Here is a 10,223-nt window from a genome sequence, read left to right as displayed (position 1 = left end):
CTTCCCTGGGGGTGATTTAGGATTTTAAGTTCTTTCCCAGTTCTGACCTTGATAAGATAGAGAGAGAGCTGGAGCTGTGGGGGAGACGGGGATCCATCAGTCCGTCTTCCATCCCTAGCCCCAGCTTTCTCTCCTGCAGTGGAATCCCTGGTCCCAGCAACAAACGACATACAGCGACCTTGGGCTTGAATAAATGACTGCAGAGACCTTGGTGGGAAGCAGAAAGGGCGTTTATTGAGGAGCCTGGGGTGTATGAGCTCCTCCCCTTCCTCCCGCACACCCCCAGCTGGGGCAGCAGTGGGGACAGGATGCTAGCACTTTACGCTCCCAGAGAGCTGAGTGGCCCCCAACCCCCACCGCTGCCAGGTGCTGGCGCCTCTGGGGCACCCCTCCCTTCTCCCTTCCCGGGTGGGCTGGGGAAGGGGCGGCGGGTGCCCCAGGAAGTACGCGGGCGCCCCTCAGCAGAGGGTGAAGCGCCGCGCGCTGATGTTCATGCGCGTGAGGCCCAGGTGCCGCAGCGGCGGGGCCAAGGCCAGGCCAGCCCCCGGCTCCAGCTCCAGCTCCAGCTCGGCCTCGTCCAGTAGCTCCTGGTGCAGGTGACAGGCTTGGTCCACCTTCAGCCGGTGCAGCTGGGCCCGCAGCCGCAGCAGCTGCCCCGCCAGCTGCCGGTCCTGAGCTTGCATCTCCCGCTGCGGCCGAGAGGGGACATGAGCCTGCCGGACCCGCCCTCAGCGGCTCAGCGCCATTCTTCCCTTCCTGTCAACACCCTGGGTCTTTGCACTGGCTGTGTCCTCCCCACCCTCACCTCAGCTTGATCTCTCGCTCTCTCTCAGATCTTGCGCCACACTGGTGGTTCTAAAACCGGGCTAAGGAGCCATTATTAAACAAATACAGGTGCCTGGGGCCCCATCCCAGATCAACCAAGCAGAATCTCCCATCTGGAGCCTCCACTTATTTATATTTGCACATATCGGGTTGAGCCACTTATTCAACACTCGCCTCCTCAGATTCTGCCTACAGCGTGGTCAGTGCCTCCTTTTGAACTTTATTTTGTACTTTTGGGATATAGCAATTCCCAGAGTAGGAGAGGCCATGCCCTCCCCACCTGTAACTGGTGACCACCAAGGGCAGGGCTCTGTCCCCTGAGCCACAGGAGCAGAAAGTCAGTAGATTGGATGGAATCCTTCTTCAGCAAGGCTCCCTGAATGAAACACTGGACAAGTCTATCCCTGGCTCCTCAACCTCAAGACAGGGCCACAGGTGTGGCCGGTTGCTGGAGGTGGGGTCCATTCTCATCCCCTCCCCACACCCGTGGTCTTGGGCCCTAAGGGGAACTGGCTCCGAGGCCCTCTATAAGGCTGCTCACCCCTCCAGACTCACCAGCTCCCGTCGGAGCCATTCAAGGGCGGAGTCCATTGAGTCGAAGCCGCAGATGGCCCCAGGTCCCCCTGGCTCAGGTCTGGCTTGGGCCCTGCGCCAGGCCTGGCTCTGGACCCGGGCTGTCCACTCCAGGTATGAGGGCCGCCGTGTCTGCAGCCGCAGCTTGGCTGTCAGTGCCTTCACAGAGTCCAGGCTCTCTTCCTCCTCATCCTCCTCATCTTCTTCACCCACTGCCTGAAATTTCAGTGGCCCCAGGGACATGGTGGGTTTTGGGATGAGTGACAGGGCAAGGCTGCAGCTCTGGGATTAGGGAAAGGCTGGCAATATTGCCCAGAGAGAGGTGGCAGAAGCTGAGGGTGAAAGAAGTGTGCCAGGGAGTGGGCAATGGTGAATGTTCAAGGTGGGTCCCAGAGACTGAGTGTGTCAGGGTGGGTGAGGAGATGGATATGGGAGGCCAACTGTGCAACGGCTGGGATTTTCCTGAACTGCTAACCCGGGAGCCACGTGATGCCCATCCGGGTGGGGGCAGGAGGAGCCCTGCTCCTCTGGTCCCTTGGATAAATTTTATTGTCTTTGCCCAGAAGGAGACACCCAGTTCCCAGAAAGGAAGTTGCTCCAGGATAAGGAAAGCATCATTCACACCAGAGTCTTGGCCCTCTTCCCAAGATGCAAGTTAAGGGAGTGGGGAGGGGACAGGAGACTGACAAGCTGTCCCTGTCCTCACTCATGACACTGGCCCTTCAGCAAAGGAATAGTGTCCAGATCCTGGCCTGGGAGTCAGGAGACCTGGCTTCTGGTGCTGGCTCTGTGGGACCTTGGACAAGTCACTGCCTCTCTGTTGGGACAGAGGGATGATTTCAAGCTATATTCTAAGGAACTTTAGGTTCCCTTGAAAATCCCTCAAGGACTGCGTGCCAGGTAAGGACAGAGCTGTGGACGGGCTCCTAGACCTTCCTCCCCCTGCCCCTCCCAGGGCTCCAACCAGAGCCCTATATTTACACTTTGTATTGAAATATAACAGACACATAGAAAAATTCACGTCATAAATACATAGCTTGATGAATTCTCCCAAACAGAACAGGCTTATGTAACCAGCACCCAGATGAAGCAACAGAGTATTACCAGCATCTAGGAAGCCGGCTTTGTGCTCCTGGCCTGGGACTACTCTCCTAAGGGTAATGCTACCCTAATTTCTGATAGCATGGATGAGTTTTGCCTTTTTGTATACTTTCCAGTGGTTCTCAAACTTTAGCATGCATTGGAATCACCTGGAAAGCTTGTTAAAACACATTGCTGGGCCCCACTCCTAGAGTTTCTGATTCAGTATCTATGGGGTAAGACCTGATAATTTTCATTTCTAATGAATTCCTATCCCGGCTGATGCTGCTGATCTGGCATTTTACAATTTGTACCCTTTTATGTCTAGTTCCTTTCATAGAGAAGTTCCAATTTTATGTTTATATTATGGGGGCCCACCTATGATTTCACTTGTTTATTTGAGAAAAGGGTTTTGTGCACACACACACAAGCCTGGAACTTAGTGGACAAGAAGGCCCTTGGAAGGCAAGAGTTTATCTTCTTCCTAGTCATCAGCACTTAGCAAAGTGCTACATCAATGTTTAAGAAATGAAAGAATAACTGGATGGATAGATGAGTCCTCCAGTAAATCTGTTTAAACTCTTATAATTTACCAGCTTAAGTGCGTCTCTTGACAGACTGAAGACCCTCCGAACAGCACCTTCCTCAGTCATCCTTGGGTCCCAACACCAAATATAGGGCTCAGCTCCGTGTATGGGCAATTCATATTCCGTCAAAGGATGGAGTGATAGGAGATGGGGCTCCCGAGGGCAGGACTAAGCCAGAAGTGGCCCCCATAGAGGGCGCTGTCAGGCAGGGACTTCCAGCTGTGGTGGAGGAGGGGCGACAGCTACACAGCTGCTTGCATTTAAGGTGGACCAAGGGATTTTCCCCAGGCAGCCTCAGACATAGGGGAGGAAGTAGACAGTTCCCAGTTTCACACCCACTCTTTCCAGCAGAGTACAGAAGAGGTGGTATTTTTCTTTCTTTTTTCAATCAGCAGGAGTACCAGCACCCCAAAGTTTTAAAAAAAAGAAAAATATTGAGCGCCTCCTGCGACTCAGGCACTACGTAAAATGGCTTTACGCAAGATAATTCTCCCCATTTCACAGAGGATGAAATTGAGGTTTCCTAACAGGTTCCGGCTTGGGTCCTTACTACGAGGTGCTGGCAATAGAAGGGGGAAATTCCTGTGAAACTGTGCGATCTCTTCCTCCAAGGGGCCTCCTTAACAGCTGTCCTGCCGGCGTCGCCAGCTGCCCAGCCAGTTCCTGTCCCTTTCGGAGCCCGCGCTCGCCCCGCCTGACGCCCCTGGAGTCTGTCGTTCTGCTGGGCCCCAGGCCCACCGCTAGCAGAATGGAGTTCTCAGAGCTGATCCGTACCGGCCGGGCCCAAGCCGAGCTCCTGCGGGGCCCAGAGGCGCCCCCGCTGCGCGGCACGCTGTGCGTCACCGGCCACCACCTGCTGCTGTCGCCAGGGCCCCAGGCGACTTCAGACTTGTGGCTGCTGCTGTTGCGTAGCGTCGACTCCATCGAGAAGCGGTGAGACGTGGCGGGGGCGTCCCCGTAGTTGGGGAGCGCGCGGCTCCGCGGGGAGAGGGGGAAGGGCAAGCGCAGTTGGAGCCGGTGCCCCCCTGCATAACGTCCAATCCCAAGAAACTCGTTTCTCCTCCCCTGGTGTGTGTGGGGGACACTAAGCCTAAACCCGTCTATCCCCAGGGTCGCGGGTGACTCTGGCACCATCACGCTGCGCTGTAAGGACCTGCGAGTGCTGCAGCTGGACATTGAGGGCGTGGAAGCGACGCTGGACATCGCCCGCTCCATCGAGGTACGCCAGGGGTGCATCAGAGGCCCTTAAGCTACCCCTATCCTGTAACGAAGGGAGTACACAGGGGCAATTGCGCAAGGGGACTCAGCATCCAGTTATCCCGGGGTACAGCTAATGGCCAGGGGATGCAGGGTGGTCTGGAGAGGCGGGAGCTGCGGAAGGGCTAGAAGGGCGCGGGTGAGATGTTTCCGACCTTTCTCAGATCCCCTGACTTCCTTCCCCAGGCGCTGTCCTCCCTGGAATCGGTGATCACCTCCTTTCCGTTCTTCTACCGTCCCAAGGGCTTGAGATTGGGCGACGCCTGGCACTTCCACCCGCCCGAACACTATTACAAGCGAGTAGCTCGCGAGGTGGGCGCGGTCGTGGGGGCCAGGGGATGTGGAAGCGCCGGGCCTGCAGGGGGCGAGGGGACGGGGCACTCATTGGATGCCCTAGACCTGGCCTTTGCCCCTCCCCGCGCCGCAGACCAACGCGTGGCGGCTGAGTGAGGTGAACGAGGACTTCAGCGTGTGCCCCAGTTACCCCCGCGCAGTGATCGTGCCTCGCGCGGTGGATGACGATGCCCTGAAGCGCAGCGCCCGCTTCCGCCAGGGAGGCCGCTTCCCTGTGCTCAGCTACCACCACGCTCCCAGCGGAACCGTGAGCCCCGCCCTCCCGACCCCGCCGCTTGGACCAACTGCATCTCTCCTCGGCCCTTTTCCGCACTGGCCGGCCCAATTCGTAGCTCGGCTGCTGCCCGGGCTCCGGCCCTATTCTGGCCCCGCCTCTTGCTGCCTCCAACAGGCCCCGGTCCCTCTGCTCAATCCAGCTTCACTGACTCTGACCCTGCCCCTCTCCCGGGTTCGGGAGTCTGGCCTTTCTCTGGCCCCGCCCACGGCGGATCTGGGCCGCTGGAAGCCTAGTGCCTTCTTTGTCAACCCAGGACCGACCCACGGTCTATTCATCCCGTCTCTACCCATTCTGGCCACAATCCACACAGACCTGGGTGCTACACCTTCCGAGTTCCGCCAATAAGGCTCCTGCTTTCCAGCCCGCCCCTGCCAGCTCCAGACCCGCTCCAGTGTGTAGACCTGGCCTAGGGGCTCCCAGAGCGAAGTCTCTGAACTAGGGCTGGGTGGCTACAGCTCTCGGAGCTGAGTCCCTGTCCGCAGGTGCTGCTACGTTCCAGCCAGCCCCTGACCGGGCCTCAGAAGCGGCGCTGCGCTGAGGATGAGGAGATGCTGCGAGCTGTGCTGGCTGGGGCTCGCCCTGGGGCCCGGGGCTTCATCGTGGACACGCGCTCATCCCAGACCGCCAAACAGGCCCGCATGACCGGCGGCGGCACCGAGGCCAAGGCCGCCTACCCTGGCTGGAAACGGCTGCACCGGCCCCTGGAGAGGTAAGGAGCCTTCCCATCCTCTTTTAGGCACACTCCTGCAGGACTCTTCATGGATGTGGGGGGTGCGGAGTAGGGAGCATGTCTTCCAGGAACCTTGAGGACTGTTAGGACTTTCCTGGTAGCCATCCCGCCAGGTGGGCATCCCCATTTGCAGATCCCCATTGACAGAGCTCATTACTTTCTAGGCACCCCAACTCTGCCTGTGAAAGAAAAAGCAACTCTTTACATGACACTGAAAATGTCTTCCAGGAACTACCTCACCACAGACACACACAACGCCCTCCCCATTAGTCCCCTGTACCTGCACAGTTGTATCTGTTCCCTCTGTCTCCAGGTCATGGTAGTACCAAGAGGAGGTCCTGAGGGAGTTTTTGTGCTTTGAGGAGAGTGGACTGCTCCCCTATCCAGAATATAAAACTCACTTTATTCACTTCTTCCACCGACACTGACTGAGCAGAGGGTGAGATGGTGGCCGACCCAGACATGGCTGAGAGATCAGCAGTAAATGGGCAGTTTGAATTCAATGTGATAAGCAGCATTGCAGAGGAGGCACCCCTCTCTATAAGTAATCCAAAGAGTTTCTCTGAGAAGATGATGCTTTAGCTGAGACCCGAAAGAAAAGGAGTTAGCCAGAGGGCCAGAGAAGGACATTCCAGGTAGAGGGAACTGCTGGTGTGTAGAAGCAGGGAGCCTGGGCATTTGTCCTGTTTGGGGAACTGCAAGTACTTCAGTATGGTGGGAATGTAGAGTGTGAGGTGGAGGTGGAGATGGGGCTAAAGGGGTGACAGAGGCCAGAGCAAAGGTCTTGAATGCCATGATTATGAGCTTAGACTTTATCCTACAGGCAGTGGGGAGCCACTGAAGGCTCTTAAACAGGGCTGAAAAAGTCTCCATTAGATTTTCTGCCTGGAGATCACTGGTGGTTTGGAGCAGAACAGTTTCTGGGAAGTAGGAGCAGACACCAGAATCCCAGACGTATTGTTTCTTTTGTCAGACTGGGGGACTTCAGGGTACAGTGACACTGCCATCAAATTGGGGTTTTCCCAGGGCGTTCTTTGTTTCTCCAGAGGGCTATGTGACCCCTCCCCAGATGATGCTGTGCCCCTCGAACAGACTAGGTCTCCCCAAAGGGTCTTGGGTCTCCTCCATTAGATTGGGGAACCCTCAAGAATACTGAATCATTTCCACCAGATTGGTGGGCTCCCCAAAGAGTCCTGTGTTCCCCTCATCAGATGGGTTCCCCTGAGGGTTCTATGTCTCCCTTATTAGTCTGGAGCACTTGTTCCCAGGCTGTGCTCACCTGAGCTTGGGCTGGTGGAGGGATGACCAGACTCTCACTTGCACAGGGGGCGGCCCCTACAGGAGAGCTTTGTGCGCCTGGTGGAGGCCTGTGGGGACCTGGAGCAGAGCATGGACCGCTGGCTTAGTCGACTAGAGGGCTGCCGCTGGCTGGCACATGTGAAGGAGGCACTGAGTACCGCCTGCCTCGCAGCCCAGGGCATGGAGAGGTAAGGCCCATCCCTACAAGACAGAGAACAAGGCGGGATGGGCAGGGCTCTCAACCCCTGGGCACAAAAGCATCTCTCAGTAAGCAAATATTGCCTAGAACTGGGCCGATTCTATTCCTGGCCTGGCCACCCAGGCAGGGAAGGTCTGGCTGCTGTTGATAAGCCCTGGGTCCACAGGGAAGGGGCCTGCATCCTGGTGCATGGGGCTGAAGGCACGGACAGCACCCTGCTTGTGACTTCACTGGCACAACTCATCCTGGACCCCTTGAGCCGGACCATGGCTGGATTCCAGGAACTGGTAGAGCGGGAGTGGATCCAGGTAAGTGGCCACCTAGCCCCAGCCCTACCCCTCCATCCAGAAACCTCGCTTCCTTGTGCCCATCGCTCTGCCCCCTCCCCAGGCCGGCCACCCCTTCCAGCTGCGCTGTGCCCACTCGGCCTTCTCCCACGCCCGCCCCAAGCACGAGGCACCCACCTTTCTCCTCTTCCTGGACTGCGTGTGGCAGCTGGGTCGCCAGTTCCCGCTGTCACTGGAGTTTGGGGAGGGGCTGCTGTTGGTGCTGTTTGAACACGCCTATGCCTCCCCTTTTGGCACCTTCCTCTGCAACAGCGAAAAGGAGAGGTGAGCTAAGGGGGTGTCCAGGTGGGTCAGTGGGCAGGCACAAGACAGGGTCGCATACCAGCCGCATCAGCCCCTTACTCCCTTAGGGGACATCTTTCCCTTCCAAATGAGTTTCTCTTTTAGGAAAACTGTGTCCTCTCCTCCCCTACCTCCAAATCTCACAGTTCCCCCTAACTTCTGCAAACCCAGAGATGGATGGGTCCAAGGTCAATCCTTCAGATCTACCCACTCTGTCCATGGCCAAGAGCAAGTGCACCCCTAGCTTAAAAACAAGGACTGAAGGGGAAAGTTGCTGCAAAAATAAATCATTTCTGGGGCTCTCTACCACCCTGCAGGGTTGATTCTAGTGAAGCAGCCTCTAGAATAGAGGCTGACAGCTGAGTCAAACTGTTTGGGCTCAGATTCTGGCTCCACTACTCACCAGCTGGGTGATCAGAAGCAAATCTGAGGGGGCGGCTGAGTGGCGTAGTGGCTACGTTCACGCACTCTGCTTCGGCAGCCTGGGTTTCAGGTTCAAATCTCAGGCGTGGACCGATGCACTGCTCATCAAGCCATGCTGTGGTGGCATCCCACATACAAAATAAAGGAAGATGGGCACGGATGTTAGCTCAGAGACAATCTTCCTCAGCAAAAAAAAGCAGCAAACCTGAGTCTGTTTCCTCATCAGTAGCAAGGAGAAGATCATAGTAGCCATAATCTATGGGGGGTGGGATGTGATGATTAGCTGAGTTAAAGCATACAAAGTGCTTAGCACAGTGCCTGGCGCTAGTGGGCACACAAGGGGGTGTTATTTTTATTATTTAATTGGCTTGTTGTATATGATCCCAATAAGCCCCCGTAAGCCGTCTTTCTCTAATCAGACTGAGATGAGGGAGGGAGGGTTCACTCCTCTCCAAGAAGGTGAAGATCGTAGTTAGTTATCTTGTTGCTTAGCCTCCCCCTACCCCCTCGTTGTTTTCACTAACTCCACCAGTGGGTCATCTAGGTTAGAAACTGTTCTCTTTATTTACCTCCCTCTCCCCCATCCTTCATAGTTAGCCTTTCTCCTAAGAATTTCTTAGCTTAGTCCTCTCTTGTCAAAGCCCCTCCTACTACCCTAATCCAAACCCTTTCCTTTCCGTGAGGACCATTGGAACAGCCTCCTCCCTGCGCTGTCTCCACTTCCATCAGCTTTTTTTAAACACATCAATCTACATCTATCAATATTCACATTGGGCCCTTTCCCACTTTCTTGCTTTTGCTGGTGCAGTTCCCCCTCCTGAGTGTTCCCATGCTTTTGTACACCTGGTGAACTTCTGCTGCTAGACCCAGCTCAAACAGCACATTCTTTTTTGTGTGTGTGTGAGGAAGCTTGGCCATGAGCTAACATCTGTTGCCATTCTTCCTCTTCTTTTTGCTGAGGAAGATTGGCCCTGAGCTAACATTTGTGCCCATCTTCCTCTATTTTATATATGGGACGCCTCCACAGCATGGCTTGATGAGTGGTGTGTCGGTCTACACCCGGGATCTGAACCTGCGAACCCTGGGCTGCCAAAGTGGAGCACGCAAACTTAACCACTATGCCACCGGGCCAGCCCCTCAAACAGCACATTCTTAATTAGCCTTCCCTGACACTTTCAGGCAAAGCTAAGCAGAATTCCTTAAGAACTCAGATTTTGTCTTGTTCCTGCATTATTCTAGTGCCCGGTACAGGATGTGACTGGCAGTAATGTTTGCAGGAAAAAGGAGAGGTTATCACTGCCCTAGTGGCTGTCACCCTATTAACTAGCCCCGTCCCACCCCGCCCCATACACACACACAAATCCCAGTAGGCACAGCTGAGTCTGGAAACTCTCTCCCTCCAGATGCCTGTGTGAAGTGAGAACTCGAACACACTCCTTGTGGTCTGGGCTCAACCAGCCAAAAGAACAACGAAAAGTCCGGAACCCGCTCTACGTCCTCAATCCCTTGGCCATCTGGCCCTCTGTGGAGCCCCAGAGTCTACGACTGTGGCAAGGTGACCCCCCTACTCCTCCTTCTCCCCTGGGGAGTTATCCCCTCTGCTCGGCTTCCTTACCTGTCCTCCTCCTCCTCAGGCCTCTTTCTGCGCTGGACCCGCCCACCTGAGCCTTCAGAGGTAGCATGGGAGAAGGTGTGGCAAATAGTGACAGACAAGGAGAAGACAGAAGGCTCTCAGCCAACAGTGTCAGCCCCTGAGCCCCAATCCTAAGCGCTGGCTCCTTGGATAGTGGCTGAGATGTTCCTGAGACCTCTCCAGGCCCTCAGCACCTCTGGACCTTGGATGAGGGTGCCTGCAACCCAGCCTAGCCCATAATACTGAAGTTCCAGGTTTGAAGTGTCCAAAGTATAGGGAGAAGGTCCAAATAATAAAAGCATCCATGATTGGCATCAGCTCGCTGGGGTGTCACTGAGAAGGGAAAATGATGAAACA

At 55.7% G+C, this 10,223-nt stretch overlaps 2 protein-coding genes across 3 annotated transcripts; one reads left to right on the top strand and one right to left on the bottom strand.

Annotated features, from left to right (window-relative positions):
- Positions 1-219: 219 nt before the first annotated feature.
- FAM167B (family with sequence similarity 167 member B) lies at positions 220-3,559 on the bottom strand. Its single transcript, XM_058553545.1, has 2 exons — positions 1,381-3,559; positions 220-689 (listed from the first exon to the last, which is right to left on the bottom strand). The coding sequence occupies exons 1-2, from the start codon at positions 1,639-1,641 to the stop codon at positions 459-461; spliced, it is 492 nt and encodes a 163-aa protein (XP_058409528.1). The 5' UTR covers positions 1,642-3,559; the 3' UTR covers positions 220-458.
- Positions 3,560-3,601: 42 nt separating this feature from the next.
- Positions 3,602-10,207, top strand: LOC131413083 (myotubularin-related protein 9-like). 2 transcript variants are annotated; one of them, XM_058553536.1, is made up of 10 exons: positions 3,602-3,998; positions 4,176-4,284; positions 4,509-4,634; positions 4,750-4,923; positions 5,436-5,662; positions 7,009-7,170; positions 7,348-7,489; positions 7,572-7,792; positions 9,637-9,788; positions 9,868-10,206. In XM_058553536.1, the coding sequence occupies exons 1-10, from the start codon at positions 3,814-3,816 to the stop codon at positions 9,999-10,001; spliced, it is 1,632 nt and encodes a 543-aa protein (XP_058409519.1). In that variant the 5' UTR covers positions 3,602-3,813; the 3' UTR covers positions 10,002-10,206. The 2 variants fall into 2 exon arrangements, with proteins under 2 accessions (XP_058409519.1, XP_058409518.1); XM_058553535.1 differs by lacking the exon at positions 7,009-7,170 and having other exon boundaries at positions 3,728-3,998; positions 9,868-10,207.
- The last annotated feature ends 16 nt before the right edge of the window (positions 10,208-10,223 follow it).

This window comes from Diceros bicornis, chromosome 13 (assembly GCF_020826845.1).
Source record: "Diceros bicornis minor isolate mBicDic1 chromosome 13, mDicBic1.mat.cur, whole genome shotgun sequence".
In the NCBI taxonomy this organism is placed as follows: Eukaryota; Metazoa; Chordata; class Mammalia; order Perissodactyla; family Rhinocerotidae; genus Diceros; species Diceros bicornis.
This window is presented reverse-complemented; position numbering and strand designations above follow the sequence as displayed.

What these genes read in the sequence shown, in the direction of transcription:
- FAM167B (XM_058553545.1), bottom strand. Translation starts at nt 1,641, where the DNA reads ATGTCCCTGGGGCCACTGAAATTTCAGGCAGTGGGTGAAGAAGATGAG. An exon ending in AATGGCTCCGACGGGAGCTG is followed by an intron (nt 690 to 1,380) that starts GTGAGTCTGGAG and finishes TCTCGGCCGCAG; the next exon opens with CGGGAGATGCAAGCTCAGGA.
- LOC131413083 (XM_058553536.1), top strand. Translation starts at nt 3,814, where the DNA reads ATGGAGTTCTCAGAGCTGATCCGTACCGGCCGGGCCCAAGCCGAGCTC. An exon ending in CTGCACCGGCCCCTGGAGAG is followed by an intron (nt 5,663 to 7,008) that starts GTAAGGAGCCTT and finishes TCACTTGCACAG; the next exon opens with GGGGCGGCCCCTACAGGAGA. An exon ending in TAGAGCGGGAGTGGATCCAG is followed by an intron (nt 7,490 to 7,571) that starts GTAAGTGGCCAC and finishes CCCCCTCCCCAG; the next exon opens with GCCGGCCACCCCTTCCAGCT.